Genomic DNA, 18,059 nt, shown 5'->3' with positions numbered 1-18,059 from the left:
TGGAGCAACCCCCTGGATTTGTGGCTAAAACAGGAGCTAATCTTGTTTGTCGTCTTAAACACTCTCTCTATGGGTTGAAGCAATCTCCACGTGCCTGGTTTGGGAGGTTTAGAGATGTTGTCCAACGATTTGGCATGATTCAAAGCAAAGCCGATCACTCTGTCTTCTATAAACACACACTTGGACAAAGTATATATCTTGTTGTTTATGTTGATGATATTGTCATTACAGGGAATGACAGTGAAGGAATAAATCAGCTTAAGAAACATCTGTTTCAACATTTTGAGAGAATAAATCAGCTTAAGAAACATCTGTTTCAACATTTTGAGACAAAAGATCTTGGAAAATTGAAGTATTTTCTTGGAATTGAAGTTGCTCAATCTGGAAAATTGAAGTATTTTCTTGGAATTGAAGTTGCTCAATCTGAGCAAGGTATCTATGTGTCTCAACGGATATACGTTTTGGATATTCTTGAAGAAACAGGAATGAAAAGTTGCAAACCAGTTGACACACCTATGGATCCAAATGTCAAACTTCTTCCAAGACATGGGGAACTCTTATCCGATTCAAGCAAGTATCGGAGATTAGTTGGTAAGCTACTATACTTGACTATCACTCGGCCAGATATCTCTTTTGCTGTAAGTGTAGTTAGCCAATTTTTGCAAGAGCCATGTCAAAGTCATTGAGATGTAGCCATCAGAATATTGAGGTATGTGAAAAGGTCTCCAGGTACAGGATTGCTCTACAAAGATCATGGACACACAGAAATTGTTGGCTATACAGATGCAGATTGGGCTGGATGCCCTTGGGATAGGAGATCAACATCAGGATATTGTATTCTATTTGGAGGTAACCTTGTTTCTTGGAGAAATAAGAAACAAAATGTGGTTGCACGCTCAAGCGTAGAAGCAGAATACCGAGCAATGGCACTTGGAATATGTGAGCTAATTTGGGTTAAACAACTTCTTATAGAACTCAAATTCTATAAACCCAGTCCCATGAAATTAATTTGTGATAATCAAGCACACTGCACATTGCATCTAATCCTGTCTTTCATGAAAGAACCAAACATATTGAGGTTGATTGTCACTTTATACGAGAGAAGGTTGCATCCGGAGATATTGTTACCACTTTTGTTGGGTCAAATGATCAACTTGCTGATGTTCTCACCAAATCTCTCCGTGGACCTAGGATTGAGTTCATTTCTAGCAAGCTAGGAGCATTTGATTTATATGCTCCAGCTTGAGGGGGAGTGTTGAAATATTTTATATTAGTTGCAATATTAGGCAGTATTTGGCAGCAGTATTTGATACAGTATTTGTTAGGCATCAGCTTTGTTAGGTTAGTTAGGCAGCAGTAATCTTTAGTGCTGCAGAATTGACTTTAGTGCTGAATTGCCTTTCCTCATATGTATAAATAGAGATGTATCAGATGTGGAATATATCAATTTTTTAGCTTTCTTCCCTTCAATTTCTCAACACTAATCACACTACAATAAGAATTACAGGATTCCTACTACAATATGTTATATGTGTGATTGTAATAACCTAATCACACTACAGTAAGAATTACAGGATTCCTACTGCAATATGTTATATGTGTAATTGTAATAACCTAATCAGACTACAACAATAATTACAAGGATTCCTACAATATGTCTACTTAATCTTAATACTATAAATACACCCCCAACCTGCCTTCTAACTCATTCATACTTCCCTCCACTGCACGTACAACAGCAGCTACGATTCTTTTTTTTTTTTTTTTTTTTTTTTTTTTTTTTTTTTTTTTTTTTTTTTTTTTTTTTTTTTTTTTTTTTTACTTTCTTTTCAAAGATGGCCAGATTGTTGCTACTGTTATTGGTGCTTAGCACTGTAAGTAGTTTAGTTCAATGCAACAAAACCAGTGAGCTGAGCAAGTGAGCAGAAAGAGCTTTCCGGTGGGGTTTGTTTTCGGCACGGCCACCTCGGCTTACCAAGTCGAAGGTGCCACTGACATTCATAAGTATGGTCGTGGACCTAGTATTTGGGACACCTTCATTAAAACTCCTGGTAATAAATACAGTACATTCTTTAATTTGTTCTCTGATCTGATCTGTTTTTATTAATGCAATTTATTGATTTCTGATTAGATTGTAGTAATTTCAATGAAACTAAAGCATGCGATTTGATTTTGTACAGGACTTGAGCCTAATAATGCCACTGGAGATGTGGCTGTGGACCAGTACCATCACTACAAAGTACTTATGACAGAATAAGTTTTATTTTTGATTTCCTTGTTTCATAACATACATAGCATGGTGTATTACAGATAATAAGTTTTTATTTTTGAACTGCCAAATATTTCTCTGTTTTCTTTAATCTGACCTATCAAAAGTATTCTGTCGTCAGTTCTTAAGCTTTTATAATATTATTATTATTGTATGGACACAGGAAGATATTGATCTGCCGGTGAAGCTGAACTTTGATGCCTACCGTTTCTCAATCTCATGGACCAGGATATTCCCAAGTATGTTTTTTACATTATAATTTTTAACCAATATATATGCATTTTTGTATGTAATTTGATTTGCAATACATAACCAACCACTCATTCATTAATATTTGATTATTATTATAGATGGAACTGGCAAGGTAAATTGGAAAGGAGTTGACTACTATAACAAACTGATCAATTACATGCTGAAGAAAGGTTGGTAATTAGATACACTACTGAATAGTTGATGTGTTTAACTATACCATTGAATTTGCGCTTCTTTAATTTGACTGCTCTGCTCTGCAGGCATTACTCCATATGCATGTCTTAACCATTATGATCTTCCTCAAGCACTTCAAGATAGTTATGGAGGATGGTTGGGCCGCCAAGTCGTGTAAGTACTTAATGAAGCATCACAGTTGTAGAATGCATATATGATGCTTTTGTGGCTTTAATTTTACATGGTATACTCTTTGTCCTTATGCATTGGAGTTAAATTTGGCAGGGAGGATTTTGCTGATTATGCAGAATTCTGCTTCAAAACATTTGGAGATCGAGTGAAGAACTGGTTTTCATTCAATGAACCCAGGGTGGTAGCAGCTTTCGGGTACGACACTGGATTTTTTGCCCCGGGGAGGTGCTCTAACTGCACTGAGGGGAACTCTGAAACTGAGCCTTACACCGTTGCACACAATCTCATTCTCTGCCATGCTGCAGCTGCTAAAAGATACCATAATAAGTATCAGGTGAGACAAGCCGAGGTTTCTTTTGTTGTGTTTTTCTCTTTGCCTTAGGGATAATGAGATCGAGCAAGTCTTGAGAGTTTATATTTCAGGGAAAACAGAATGGAAGCTTTGGCATTCTCTTGGATTTTGTATGGTATGAACCTCTGACAGAGGCAGATAAGCATGCAGCTCAGAGAGCTAGGGACTTTCATATTGGATGGTAATAATCTCAATACCAGGCAGATACTTAAGATATATGTATGAATATGTAGTGTTTTCAATAATTTAACTTTTATGTATTATCCAAACAGGTTTCTACATCCTATAGTGTATGGAGAGTATCCAAAAACTATGCAGAAAATCGTTGGGGATAGGCTTCCCAAGTTCACACATGACGAAGTTAAGATGGTGAAAGGATCATTTGATTATGTTGGTATAAACCAGTATACTACTTATTACGTATAGGACCCTTCTCCAAACACATCAAGTACTATCAACTATCAGAATGATTGGAACACTATATTTGCTTGTAAGATAATTAGCCTCCTTTCATCTCTACTTCTCTGTCACTTGATTCCTTGCTGAATAGTAATTGATTCTTTGGCTTTCATTCATTTATGCAGATGACCGCAATGGAGTGCCAATTGGTCCAAGGGTGCGTTAGTTGCAAGATTTTGCAATTCTTTGCTTTTTTTTTTTCCTGATTTTTTTTTCTTATCTAAATTCTTTTGTGGTTAATGTTTATAGGCAAATTCAGACTGGCTGTACATGGTGCCATGGGGATTGTACAAGGCAGTAACCTATGTGAAAGAACAATACGGCAATCCCCGTATGTTTATAGCTGAAAATGGTAAGATTTGAATTCTGAATGCAAACCTCTATACATATATAATATCATATTTAGTCATGGTTTTGGAGTTAGCATTAAAATTTCTGGGTTTACTGTAGGGATGGATTATGTTGGCAATCTCACCTTAGCTGAATCATTGAACGACACAAAAAGAATCAATTACTACAGGAGCTATTTAGGTGAAGTGAAGAGGGCAGTGGATGGAGGAGCCAACTTGTTTGGGTACTTTGCATGGTCATTGGTGGACAACTTTGAATGGAGATTGGGATACACTTCAAGATTTGGAATGGTGTATATTGATTTCAACACACTCGAGAGAAAGAGATATCCTAAGAAGTCGGCCTATTGGTTCCAACATGTCCTTCGTCGAAATAAATATTGAGTTTCATTGATATGACCATCACAGTTCACAAAAGTGAATTCATTATTTAGAATTATAGATATATGTATTAGTATTATAGATTTAGTTTGTTATCATATAGAATTATTTATGTTTACACATTATCACTCATGTTATTAAGAATTTTATTGAATTATAGATTAACCATTCTTATTATCTCCATCTTTTGTAGTTTTTTTTTTCTTTTTTCATTTTTCTAGAGTTTACACCTACTTGAAAAAGTTACAACCTTCTTATTACTAGTACTTTTTTTCCTTTCAAATTAAGCGATTTTAAAAGTCAATGAACTAAATTAAGTAATAGTGTATGGTCTCACCATGGACATTCACTTTTTATGTTATCTAAGCCAAAGACCTTGTGGTATGAAGTGATTCTCCCAAGTGGGAGGTCATGGGTTCAAGCCTCAGTGGGGGCAATGTTGACTCGTTGGACTTATATGGACAGATACTACATGTAACAGGGTCAATAGTATTTCAAAAAAAAAAAAAATAAATTGACAGTAATAAAAAAAATGTATTCCATAACAATATATATATTAAATAAATTGAGAGTTATAATTAAACAACAGCAAAAAACCCCTTTCTTCATTTTCTGAGAGATGACGATGCACTGAATCGCTGATAGTAGCGGTGGTCTAGTGGATAACGTTTCGGAGGATTCGAATTTCAACTCGTAAAGTAATGGTGACTTCTACTCTGATTCATCAACCCTCCCATTTTCTGGTCTCCGCAAATCACCACTGCCGGCGGTGGCGGCTCCCCACTCAGGTCAGCCGTCTCTACCTATGCTCTCCGTTTTCTCTGCTTCTTTACTGGGTATTGATTATGCTATTATTTTACTGGAATAGGCCATTGTTGTAACAAGACGCAGACCAATTATAAGAGCTGAAATTGCTGCTGCTAGTGCTAATGGCGCTGCTGCTTCTACTAGTACAGTTACTCTTGACCTCCCTGATTCTTCTTCATCTCCTTCTTCGTTCCCTCTCTTTCACCCGCCTTCTCAGCCTGAAGAAACACCTGCTTCTCAGGTACTCTCTGCAGTTTTAAACCTTAATACTATTATTATTATTATTATTAGAGTTAATTATATTTTTGGTCCACTTTTAGTCTTTTTATTTTATTTATTTTTTTATGGAAACATCCACATTTGGCCCTAGTGACATGTGACCTTACCATTTTTGTCCTCCAACAAAATAGTTGAAATATCGTGCCATTTTGATCATTTTTATACAAAGTGAGTTGACCCCTAATATACTTTTATGTTTACTTTTTTGAAAATTTCGTAATTGAAGACCAAAATGTGACATTAAAACTGTTTTATTAATAAAGTGGTCATGCCACAATAATACTACGACCAAATGTGGATGTTCTAATAAAAAATGACTAAAAATGGACGAGTTGTCATAAGTAGGTCTTAACTATAAGAAGGGCTTTTAATCACTCAGAGTAATCCCGTTCAGCCCAATTAAGGGCAACATGCTAACTATATTGATTTTCCATACGAGGGGGGGTTTGAACTCTCTCTATGAGTGCCAACCAAGCTGGTCAGTAGCATATGAGAGGGGGTTTTGAATTCTGTTATTTATTTCACTCCCTGAGTCAGTAGCATACTTTTCTGTCTTTATAATGCACATTATGAATTTCAAGAGATAGCTTGTGCATTGGAAGTTTCCTAGTGGGGATAGCTTTCAGAGTTTTGACAGTGATGTCAATTTTTTAGTTGTTATAAACTATGCAGTTTTCTTATTGGAGTAAGTTATTTAAGTTAGTTCTTATACCATGAGGGACTTTTGGCTTCTCTGTTGGAGCAATTGATTTCAATCAACTATGTATTGCCTACATTGAGGATTGTTTTAATGGCTATTCAATAAAAATTTCTATTATTGAAAAGCAGTACATGATTGTTGTTTAAAGATTGGAAATTTCATTGTCGAGAAACAATAACCTATAGTTGTTTTCATATCTCCCCTCCTCTGGTTATGATTTATTTATTTATTTATTTTTTTTGGTTTTCTGTTGGGTAGACTTCTAAAACCATTAAATTAATTCTTTGTCATTTAACAAGTAGTTGGAGCTGGCAGACCCTGATTTCTACAAGATAGGGTTTGTGAGAAGTTTCCGAGCATATGGAGTTGAATTCAGGGAAGGACCCGATGGGTATGGAGTATTTGCTTCCAAAGACGTTGAGCCTCTTCGTCGTTCCAGGGTGAGCTTTTTGATTTATAGTTAGGCTTTGAGAAATATACATTTTCATTTCTCTTCCTTTCCAAAATTTTGTGCAAAAAGGAATCATACCTTTTTTATTTTATTTTATTTAATTTTATTTTATTTTAATTTTTTTCTTTTACTTGATTGAATTCTATTCTCTAATTGCAGATCATCATGGAAATCCCATTAGAGTTGATGTTAACAATAAGTCAAAAGCTTCCTTGGATGTTTTTCCCTGACATTATACCCGTGGGTCATCCTATATTTGACATTATTAATTCCACCAATCCAGAGGTGAAAGTTCTGCTATATGTAGTTGATCCTTTTTTCTTTTATTTCTTTTTTGTTTGGATTTTCCTAATATTAGTTCTCTTCCTCTCACAGACAGATTGGGACCTAAGGTTGGCATGCCTTCTTTTGTATGCCTTTGATTGCAAGGACAACTTTTGGCAACTCTATGGTGACTTCTTGCCAAGTGCTGAAGAATGCACTAGCTTGCTTCTAGCTAAAGAGGTTTGACATATAACTACTATGCTAAATAAAAAGTTATAAATTCTAAACTTAGATTGTTCATTAAGTGTCATGAAGGGTCTTTAATTGGTTTAGTAAAAAGTATTAATTAGATTAACTAATTCTATAAAAATCCAAAAATAATTTCTGGGCCACTTTTTGAGAAGTTTTTAGTTATGTTTTGTCTTCCTTTAGTGAAGCTCTTCCTTTTAGTATTAAAGAAGATGAAAAAAGTTGTTTCCTTTTTCATTTTTATTATTTTTTTTAATGAAGGTTCTGTCTTACAAATGTTTATGCTTTTATCATGTCATTTATGGCATAAAGCTGTCTTGTAAAAAGAAGAGAAGGTAGGAAGAAATATGGGATCTAAAGTTGTTCCTAGATCATTAAATTTTTGTTGATCCAAATATTATTGAAGATGATAGTTATATTTTCACTGTAATACTATGATGCTGTTACCTACCTGCTTCTGCTTCTTTATGCTGCCAGGAGGACCTTTTGGAGTTGCAGGATCAAAATCTTGCTTCAACTATTAGAGAACAGCAAGATCGGGCCCTTGCATTTTGGGAAAAGAATTGGGTATCTAGCCATTTTCTCCTTTAACTATATTTGTGATCTTTCCAGCTCCTTAATTTTCATTGGTTAGTTCACCATTTGTGTTCAGCACCCTACTATGCCACTAAAGATAAAGCGTCTTGCTCGTGAGCCAGAGAGATTTATTTGGGCAGTGAGTATGGCACAGTCTCGTTGTATCAACATGCGGATGACACTTGGTGCACTGGTTCAAGATGCAAATATGTTTGTTCCTTATGCTGGTGAGTTTCTTCTTCCACTGCAGTGTTGCCTCTGTGTTCATCAAATGATGTCCCAGATTATTGTAGAAGGAAAGATGCATTGTAATGGTAGTCTGCAAATAGTTATGTTACTTCAACACTTCAAGTATGCTAAACCCTCCTCGGCATGGAGTCTGGCTCTTTCTTTTCCTCATTTGAGCTAATTCAATTTTATTCAATGTAAATTTTCTCTATGAAGAAAATTCTTCTTCACTTGAGAATGGTCATCAATAGGCTATACTTTGTTTAATTCTCCAGATATGCTGAATCATTCCTTTCAGCCAAATTGCTTTTTCCATTGGCGTTTCAAGGACCGAATGCTTGAAGTGATGATAAATGCAGGTCAACGAATAAAAAGAGGAGATGAGGTAAATCTTAGTTATTATCTACATCATGCAAATGTATAATCTGCTTGGCTTAATGTGCATGTGGTTAAATTAAGTGCAGCCGATGTTTTATGGAGTGCTACTAACACGTCTCTTATTCATAGTCTTATGTGATGCTAAAGTCGCATCTGTTTTTAATTTGCTTGGCTTAGTTGTGATTTAGGACTTCATAAGGTGGCTTTTGCCACATTATACTTGAGAAAACAAGTTTTTAGTCTCGATCAGGCACTTATAAGCACGAGAACATCTGATAGGTTAACAAGTTGAGAAAATGTATGAAGAACAATAGCATACTTTTTTACTTCTGAATGTTAAATCGTACGATAGACAGTGAAAAGGGTGGGTGGAGGACAGGAGATGGTTGGAAAACTAATACTTACAATCAAACAGGTTCTTTTGGCCTAAGATATTAATCATCTGTAATTTAGCAAGAAATGCCCTTAATCCAATGCAAGCCAATCTGGTCATTCAATTTTCAAAATTACTTGGAAAATGTTAAGGTGGGGTTCTGTGGCTTTCCTGCCATGCAACCTTGCAATCACACTCACAGCACAGTGATTTAAAAAGAAATAAAGAACTAAGAGAAAAGAATATTATTCAGATCATTCATATGTTCTGAACATATTAGTTTTCTATTTTCATGGGAATGCTTTGTGTAAAGGAAGGATGCTTTCTGTGCTTCTGAATATAGATATATAATCTCAGGGTTGTTCAGTTTGATTATTTATTTGTGGTACTGCTCTGATACATGCTGGGTTATAATGTTTGTGCATCCTAATTTTGGTTTTACATTGGTGCAGTTGACAATCAATTATATGGCTGCGCAGAAGAACGACTTTTTCATGCAAAGATATGGATTTTCATCACCCGTGGTGATTAGTTTCTCTTTACTCTTTCTAAGAATTCAGTAATCTATCATTTCTCCTTCTGCAGTTATGGGTAAAAAGTGATATCATTGTTGATTTGGGTTTTAAAAATGTTAATGAAGTGGAAAGAATTTGTGCTGCACTAACAATTGAAGTTGGGTTCTGGAAGTTCAAAATGGCACTGTAAGCCAAAAGAAAGCAATATAGAGAGAAACATATAAAACACAAATGAAATCTAAAGACCTTGAATAGTTGAATGTCTTAGGGAAGGCAAATATCCAAGCATATAATACTATAGTTGCTTGTGGAGTTACTGATACTGTTGCAATTTGAAAATTTTTTCTTCTGCATAGTTCATGATTGCCATAATATCCAGAAGCTGCTGCCATGTAGAAACCTTATCAGGATGTTATTGATGGTTTATTGCTCGATGATATTTCTTCACACTAATACGCTGACCTAATTTTCTTTGATAATTATTTCAGAATCCTTGGGATGTCATCCAGTTCTCTGGAAATGCACAAATTCATAGGGACTCTTTCTTATCCGTTTTTAACATATCTGGCCTTCCAGAAGATTATTACCACAATAGTAATGTTCATGTTTCTTTTCCTCATTAGCTGTTACTGCTCTATTTTTGCTTGTTTACTAATGTTAGTGTTCATATGATACTTGAAGCAGGTAAGCTATCAAACGAGGGAGATAGTTTTGTTGATGGAGCAGTTATAGCAGCAGCAAGAACATTGCCTACTTGGTCAGATAGAGACATGCCCCCAATTCCTAGTCTTGAGAGGAAAGCTGTGAAGGAATTGCAAGAAGAATGCCTGCAGATGCTTGCAGAATTCCCGACAACTTCTGAGCAAGACCAGAAAATCCTAGGTATGAACTCAAAACTAGTAGATTTTTTCTGGTCCCGTAAACTGTTACCTTCTCCTCCAACAATTTTCGTTAATGTTCATATGATTGCTGCCATCTTTCATATGTTCACAAGTAATCCTGAGGTCTGGTTTATTGTGAACAGATTCTTTGTCTGAACCGAGGAGGACTCTTGAAACAGCAATAAAGTACGCAATTTTCATATCAGCTCATGGATCACACTGCACCCTAGTTTGATTGATTAAGCTTCTAATCAACGAGAAACTTTCCTTTTGACAGGTACAGATTGCACAAGAAGTTATTCATAGAGAAGGTCATGCAAACGCTAGAGATTTATCAAGACCGCATTCTGTTCTAGCAACGGTCAACAGCACAACATGAAGCTCTTCTTCAGACCTCTTCAGGGCAAAATCCAGGCGGTTTGGTGTTTAAGGAAATGTCTTCTCTTGCCGTTTGCTTGCACGATCCTCCGCGTCCATTTTGTAAAGATTCATCGGTCCTAAGAATCTGGGTTTGCAGGAGGAAGAAGAAGATACCCTGAAACTCTGAAAGGTGTATTTCTTGGCCTTTGCTAGTGAACTTAACAGAGGGAAGTGAAGGTAAAAATGAAGAAAGAATGATGACCTTCAAGTTTTGAATTTACTCTTCAGTCACTTTGTTTCATGGTGTATACAACAAAACCTCTGAATGGAAATATGAATGACTGGACTAACCTAGGTACTATGTGATAGGTTCTCTTCTCTATTTTGTTCCTTTTTGATCCAAGTGAGCTTTACTGTTTCATAATAAACAATCACCACCAACCAACTAAGCTACTAAAACTCTCAATAATTTTTATGTATTACGTAGTATATATTATAATCGGGATCCGGTGCGACAAACCCCTCTTGTGCGATTGTGCGGCCGTCTTGTGGTGCACTTAGGAGTGGCCTGTTGTGCACATATGAATTGAAGTTGAGTATATTGTAGCAACACCATGTGCATGTCAGGCAATTTGACTTAACAATATAATAAGCCAACTTGGGTTTCAGAAGCTTGGACCAACCAAGATCTATGTGGATAACGAATAAACTATTTATTGAGCTAAAAATCTTGTATTTCAAGGAAGCAGTAAGCACATAAACATACACTATCATTAGGGAATGATCAAGTTTGAGTACTGGAAGACTAAAGATAGATCATTCTAATAAAACTAGTGAAGTTCGGAACTTTCATCAAGCTAAAGAATCAACAATTGGCGTGAAGACTCTCCCAGATTAGAATTAAGGGGGGATATTGGACCATCATAATTCTTATTTTTATTTATTATTTAAGAACCTTATTGTTGAATTAATCTTTTATTTAGATTCAAGATTTTATATTATAGGTAGGGATCCTAGTTATTAGGACTCTCTGAGTTTGAGTCACGTTAGGACTAGCTATCCTACTCTACCTGAGACTCCCCTTGTATATATATCTCCTATTCCTCATCATTGTAATTGTTCAATTGAATCAATACAATATTCAGTTCTCATCTGGTATCAGCTAGCCTAGGTTTATTTTCCAATGGCTGACGGCTCTGTTAATTCTTCCGAACGGACCGTTTCTGATGCAGCTATTTCTTCTGCGGTTTCTTCAGCAGCCGCTTCTCTGTCTGCTGCGCATCACTATGTTAGCATTAAGCTAACGAACAAGAATTTCTTGTTTTGGAGGACGCAGGTTATTCCGTTTCTTCGTGGGTACGACCTCATGGGTTTCGTTGATGGCACGAACTCTTGCCCTAATCGTTTTCTTCCCGTTTCTGAAGGCTCCTCCGCTGCTGCTGCTCTACCCAACCCGCTGCATGCTCCATGGGTGCGCCAAGATCAGGCGGTCCTTAGCATGTTAATCTCTTCACTTTCGTCGGAAGTTATGTACCTCGCAATTGGTTGCACTACGTCGCGTGATCTCTGGTTGGCGCTTGAGCAGGCACTCGCTTCTTCCAGTCAAGCTCGGATTATGCATATTCTTGGACAGCTGCAAACAATACGCCAAGGTGATGCCTCCGCCGTCGACTACATTGCTCATGCGCAAGTTATGGTGGAAGATCTAGCTCTTGCTGGCCGTGCGGTTATATTTTCAGAGGTTTACGTCTAGAATATCACTCTGTCGTAGCCTCTTTGAATGTTCGAGGTCAGCCGGTGCGTCTTCCCGAACTCGCCGATCTCCTTGGCTCGCATGAGTTCGCTACCAGTCCCTGCAGCTGCGGCTTTTGTTGGCCAGCGTGGTAGTGGAGGTCGGTCGCGGTCTTGGCGTGGCGGATCGAATCGCCGCGATGGGAATCAGTCACGTGGCGGTGCTGTTTTCGTCGACCAGCAGCAGCAGCAGGGTGGTGGTGTGCAGCGTGGATGTGGCTCGCATGGCGGTGGCAGGTCACGTGGGCGACGTGGTGGTAATTGGCAGCCTCAATGCCAATTATGTGGCAATTATGGCCATCTTGCACCAGCCTGTTTTTCTTTAATTGGCCGTGGACTCCAAGCTCATTTAACATATGCTGAGGATGCGCCGAATCTTGTGTCTGACTCGCATCTTTGGATTCCAGACATTGGGGCGACAAATCACGCGACCCCTGATATTGCTGCGCTCTCTACATCTGAAGAGTACACTGGTGGTGATGCTCTTCGAGTTGGTGATGGTACAGGTTTGCTTATTAGTCATACTGGTCATGCTTCTTTTTCTACCCCGTCTAAAGTATTTAGGATGTCTGATATTTTACATGTTCCTGGTTTGTCTTCCTCTCTTTTATCTGTGCAACGCTTTGCAAAAGATAATAAAGTCTTTTTTGAGTTTCATCCATCCTTTTTTGTTGTGAAGGATATAGCAACCAAGGCAATTCTTCTTCGCGGCAATAGTTGCGGTGGTCTCTACACGCTGCCCATTCCGAAAAACAGTCCCCGTGCGTTTATCTCGTCCCGTGCTTCCTCTTCCGTATGGCATGATCGTTTGGGACATCCTCATCAACGAGTCTTAGATCGTATTCTTCCTTTTTGTTCTGTTAGTGGTTCTAGTCGCAATAATCGTTGTACTTCTTCTTTGTGTTCTGCGTGTCAATTGGGCAAGTCTGCTCGTTTCCCTTTGCCACGTGTAGACTCTGTTAGTTTGAATATTCTTGATTTGATTTATACTGATATTTGGGGACCAGCTCCTGTTTTGTCTTCTTCTGGTTATCGTTATTTTGTTCTTTTTGTTGATGACCATTCTCGTTACACGTGGTATTATCCTATGAAATTGAAGTCTGACTTGTATGCCATTTTTGACAAGTTTTATACCTTAGTTGAACGGTCATTTAATCGCAAAATTAAGGCTATTCAGTCGGACTTAGGAGCTGAATACAAAAGGTTACATACTGTTCTTCTTCAGTTAGGGATTAATCATAGACAATCATGTGCCTACACTCATGGACAGAATGGTTGTGTTGAGAGGAAGCACAGGCATATTGTCGAAACTGGTCTTACTCTTATGGCTCGTGCGTCTGTTCCATCTCGTTTTTGGGACTTTGCTTTTGAAACTACTGTTTACTTGATTAATAGAATGCCATCTAGTGTTTTGCAGAATTCCAGTCCTCATTTATTGTTACATAAATCTTCTCCCTCATACTATTTTCTTCGTGTGTTTGGTTGTATTTGTTATCCTCACTTGCGTCCTTATTATCGTCACAATATGTCGTATCGGTCATTTCCTTGTGTCTTCTTAGGTTATCTTGAGTCTTTTAGGGGGTACAGATGCATGGACTTAACGACTAATAAGATTTATATCTGCAGACATGTACACTTTGACGAGAATGTGTTTCCCTTTGTTAGTAGGGTTGCTGTGCCATCTCCTCCCTTTGTGCAGAAGCCGTGGGCTGAATCGGTTTTACAGGTATTGCCATCTTCTCTTGCTGATTCTGCTCAGGCTGATTCTCCTGTCACCACCACTGCTGCTCCTACTCGTCAAAGAGGACGACCCCGTGGCAAGTCCACACGTCCGACTGTTCGCTCCCATGCAATGGCTACGAGGAGTCGGTCTGTGGCTCCACTTTTGGCTCTCTCTGCTCAGGCCTGTCCTACCGAGCCCACTTGCTACACTCAGGCAGTTAAATTTTCTGAATGGCGAGAAGCAATGGATCTGGAGTTCAATGCACTTTTGCACAATCAGACTTGGGTTCTAGTTCCTCCTCGCCCAGGTATGAATGTGATTGGGTGTAAGTGGGTTTTTCGTACTAAACGTAAAACTGATGGTTCAATAGAGAGGCATAAGGCGAGACTTGTGGCGAAAGGGTTTAATCAAGTTCCTGGTCAGGACTTTTTTGACACCTTTAGTCCGGTTGTGAAACCCACTACAGTCAGATTGCTTTTGAGTTTGACTATTTCTTCAGGTTGGGTGGTTAAGCAGCTTGACGTACACAATGCATTTTTGAATGGTGATTTGGATGAGACTGTTTATATGCGTCAACCACCCGGGTATGCTGATGCTCAATTGCCTAATCACGTTTGTCTGTTGAGGCGTTCCTTATATGGCTTAAAGCAAGCTCCACGAGCTTGGTTTAATCGGCTGCATACTTTTTTACTCTCTGTTGGGTTTATAGCTTCAAAGACTGATGTGTCATTATTCTATTACTCTCGTGGTTCTGCATGTGTGTATCTTTTAGTATATGTTGATGACATTTTGGTAATGGGGACTGATGAGCTACTAGTGTCTGATTTACTCTCTAAACTGTCTAATGCTTTCAAAATTAGAGATCTTGGTGAACCTGGTTTCTTTCTTGGAATTGAGCTAGTCAAGACTAGCAATGGTGTTATTCTTTCTCAGCAGCGGTACATGTCAGACATCTTGAAACGGGCTGGAATGACTGATTGTAAACCTCTCGCCACTCCTATTTCTACATCGAAAACTCCATTGCTTAATTCAGATTCATATGAAGATCCAACGAAATACAGGAGTTTGGCTGGTGCTCTCCAGTATCTCACAATTACACGGCCAGACTTGTCCTTTGCGGTCAATCAATTGTGTCAACATATGCATGCTCCAACATTGTCTCACTGGGAGCAGCTAAAACGAGTGCTCAGGTATGTCAAAGGCACCCTCTCATTCGGCTTGCGTGTAACTCAGTCAAATTCTAGAGAGCTTCATGCTTTCTCTGATTCTAACTGGGCTGGTTGTCCTGAGGACCGTAAATCTACTAGTGGGTATGCAGTGTTTCTTGGCACCAATCTTATCTCTTAGGTGTGCAAGAAACAGAAGACAGTTGCAAGATCATCCACGGAAGCTGAGTATAAAGCCTTGGCTGATGTTTGTGCTGAGGTCATATGGATCATGTCCTTGCTGCGTGAGATCAAAATTGATGGCATCCTTACTCCCAAATTATGGTGTGACAATCTTGGTGTTACTTATATGTGTGCGAATCCAATTTTTCATGCAAGAACTAAGCACGTGGAGATTGACTACCACATTTTTCATGCAAGAACTAAGCACGTGGAGATTGACTACCACTTTGTTAGAGATAGGGTTGCCAATGGAGATATTGACTACCACTTTGTTAGAGATAGGGTTGCCAATGGAGATATTCACTACCACTTTGTTAGAGATAGGGTTGCCAATGGAGATATTCGGGTTAACTTTATTTCCACAAAAGATCAATTAGCTGATATCTTTACAAAAGCTTTGCCTAGTCCTAGATTTTCTTTTCTTAGGGACAAGCTTCAGGTTAGTAGTTTACCCTGCGCTTGAAGGGAGTATTAGGACTCTCTGAGTTTGAGTCACGTTAGGACTAGCTATCCTACTCTACTTGAGACTCCCCTTGTATATATATCTCCTATTCCTCATCATTGTAATTGTTCAATTGAATCAATACAATATTCAGTTCTCATCCTAGTATCCTACTTTCATACTTTGATTATACTTTCTAGTTGACTCAGACTTTATATAAAGACACTTAAGACACGTAATTTCTTAATGCGTATTTTGTAATGCACTTATATATATTTTATTCGATCAATGCACTTTATTTTGCTTAAACAAAGAGTAATCAATGAACACTAGCTAGTCAGTTATGATCAGATATAGTAACTTATACATTTTCTTCTCCCAAATATTACTTCCTTAACCAGAGTTAAGTTTGTGTGGGCAACTTATACATTTTCATTAGGGAAACAATTGCATAAAATATTTTCATTAGGGAAACAATTGCATAAAAATATATAACAACAAAATTTGGCCATTACTATAATGTACACAAAACTTCATCACATAAACGAGCCCTTTTTAAATTTATATCTTCTAATGGACTTAAAATTTATTGGTCTTCTGTAATTAATGGGCTCTTTTGTAAGCGGTGATTAATCGTCGCCTAGGCGCCCATGTATTTTTTATTTTTTTTAAAAAAACTGTTTAAGTATTTTTAATTTTTTAAAGACTAATAATTATAAATTATAAAATACTTTAATAGTTAATACTAAAATATTAAATATTAACCTAAAAAATATCTAGAGTTTGTACAATTTAGGGTTATTTCGATCAAAACGATTTTGTTTTAGTGAAATAACCCATTAAAAAAAAAAGAACAATAGTTAATCGGCCGACTAGGTGACCTAGTTGATGCCTAGGAGGTCTAGTCGGCGCCTAAGAAGCCTAGGCGGTTAGAGCCTAAGCGGCCTAGGCGGTCGCCTAGCCGGTCAACCGCCTAGACCACCATTTAAGGTGATACGCTAGGCAGTTGACTAGCGTCTAGCGCATAGGTGAGATTTTTGCAATACTAGTATTTATGGTGGGTATGCATACATGCATATAAGGGAGAACCTAGTTTTGAAACTCTTTGGTCACAAATAAGTTCATACAATTTTGAAATTTACCTTGTTGCAATGTATTTCCTAATGGGCTTTTGTCTCTAGCCATTACTGGTTTAGCATGTCTCAACCAGTAACAAGAACAGCTGATATTCATTATTATTGATATTTAATTAAATAAATGGTTGTGTCAAATACGCAAAACCTACAATAATTCATCTAAAATATCTCATGATCTGATTGGGTACATGAATAAGATGAGACGTGCACCATCGGATCTCCTTTCCATCACAGCAGACTTTATAGAAATGTTTGCTTTTGTAAATTATTGTTTTTGACGTTTTTTTATTAACGTACTATCACTTCACCATGTTATAAATTGTTTATTATAATCATAAGAGGACATAAAATACAATGTGTAATAACGTTGACATTAATATAGCTTTACTAGAAAAAGCCGAACAAAATATAATGAAGTAAGGGTCCATTTCAAAAGTTCCAGAGGAATTATTAAGATATTTTAATGATAATAATGTCTCTTAATGATACAATTTTGATGCTTGTTATATATCCTAGCTAAAGTTTAAAGAACATGCATGGGGCCAAAGCATTAGGGTTTGTCCCCTTATTTGGTTATCTTTAATGCACATTTTTGTGTGTGTTTTATGAGATGCAAATTTGAATTGTTTTGTTAAAGTTCCATTCATGCATGAAGATAGACCTAATATATATAAACTACCAATTACGTTTGCTGTAATCATAGTTGCACTAGGCGCTAGTTGGGTGATGGAGTAGCGCCTAACGCCTAGGCGGCTAACTATAATAATAATAAAAAATACGTGTATGGTGTATTCAGGCGAGGACTAATGTATTATAGAGGATTATGAGGATAAATAATGTGCATTAGATTGGAATATTGGATGGTGTAAGATTGAAGATTTTATGCCCAGAGTCGATTAAGATGTCGGGCTCTAGGTGATTATGATGATATTAAAATTTGAATAAATATAAACAATACAATAACCAACAACTATTAATGGTAAATTAGTCTTTTAAAATGAAAAATGTAATAAGTTATATCAATAAGCTATTCAAAGTATTTTTCATTTTCAGCTTATTGACATCATATCAATAAACTAATTCAAAAAT

The 18,059-nt window shown here is 37.3% G+C and overlaps 1 protein-coding gene and 1 pseudogene across 2 annotated transcripts; both read left to right on the top strand.

The window, feature by feature from the left end:
- The first annotated feature begins 1,803 nt into the window (after window positions 1–1,803).
- LOC116002746 lies at window positions 1,804–4,597 on the top strand (annotated as a pseudogene).
- Window positions 4,598–5,009: 412 nt separating this feature from the next.
- LOC116000907 (protein PLASTID TRANSCRIPTIONALLY ACTIVE 14) lies at window positions 5,010–10,893 on the top strand. 2 transcript variants are annotated; one of them, XM_031240775.1, is made up of 13 exons: window positions 5,010–5,217; window positions 5,298–5,477; window positions 6,518–6,655; window positions 6,826–6,951; window positions 7,042–7,170; window positions 7,657–7,746; window positions 7,832–7,982; window positions 8,259–8,368; window positions 9,187–9,258; window positions 9,738–9,843; window positions 9,931–10,131; window positions 10,274–10,316; window positions 10,408–10,893. In XM_031240775.1, the coding sequence occupies exons 1-13, from the start codon at window positions 5,131–5,133 to the stop codon at window positions 10,484–10,486; spliced, it is 1,512 nt and encodes a 503-aa protein (XP_031096635.1). In that variant the 5' UTR covers window positions 5,010–5,130; the 3' UTR covers window positions 10,487–10,893. The 2 variants fall into 2 exon arrangements, with proteins under 2 accessions (XP_031096635.1, XP_031096637.1); XM_031240777.1 differs by having other exon boundaries at window positions 5,012–5,217; window positions 9,934–10,131.
- Window positions 10,894–18,059: the final 7,166 nt, after the last annotated feature.

Source organism: Ipomoea triloba, chromosome 13, assembly GCF_003576645.1.
Source record: "Ipomoea triloba cultivar NCNSP0323 chromosome 13, ASM357664v1".
Taxonomy (NCBI): domain Eukaryota; kingdom Viridiplantae; phylum Streptophyta; class Magnoliopsida; order Solanales; family Convolvulaceae; genus Ipomoea; species Ipomoea triloba.
The sequence above is the reverse complement of the archived record's forward strand: the minus strand, read 5'-3'. Positions and strand labels throughout refer to the sequence as shown.

Bases quoted from the DNA above. Each gene is read 5' to 3' on its own strand.
- LOC116000907 (XM_031240775.1), top strand. From the start codon at position 5,131: ATGGTGACTTCTACTCTGATTCATCAACCCTCCCATTTTCTGGTCTCC. The intron at 6,952-7,041 runs GTGAAAGTTCTG...TTCCTCTCACAG, and splicing joins TTAATTCCACCAATCCAGAG to ACAGATTGGGACCTAAGGTT. The intron at 7,747-7,831 runs GTATCTAGCCAT...ATTTGTGTTCAG, and splicing joins CATTTTGGGAAAAGAATTGG to CACCCTACTATGCCACTAAA.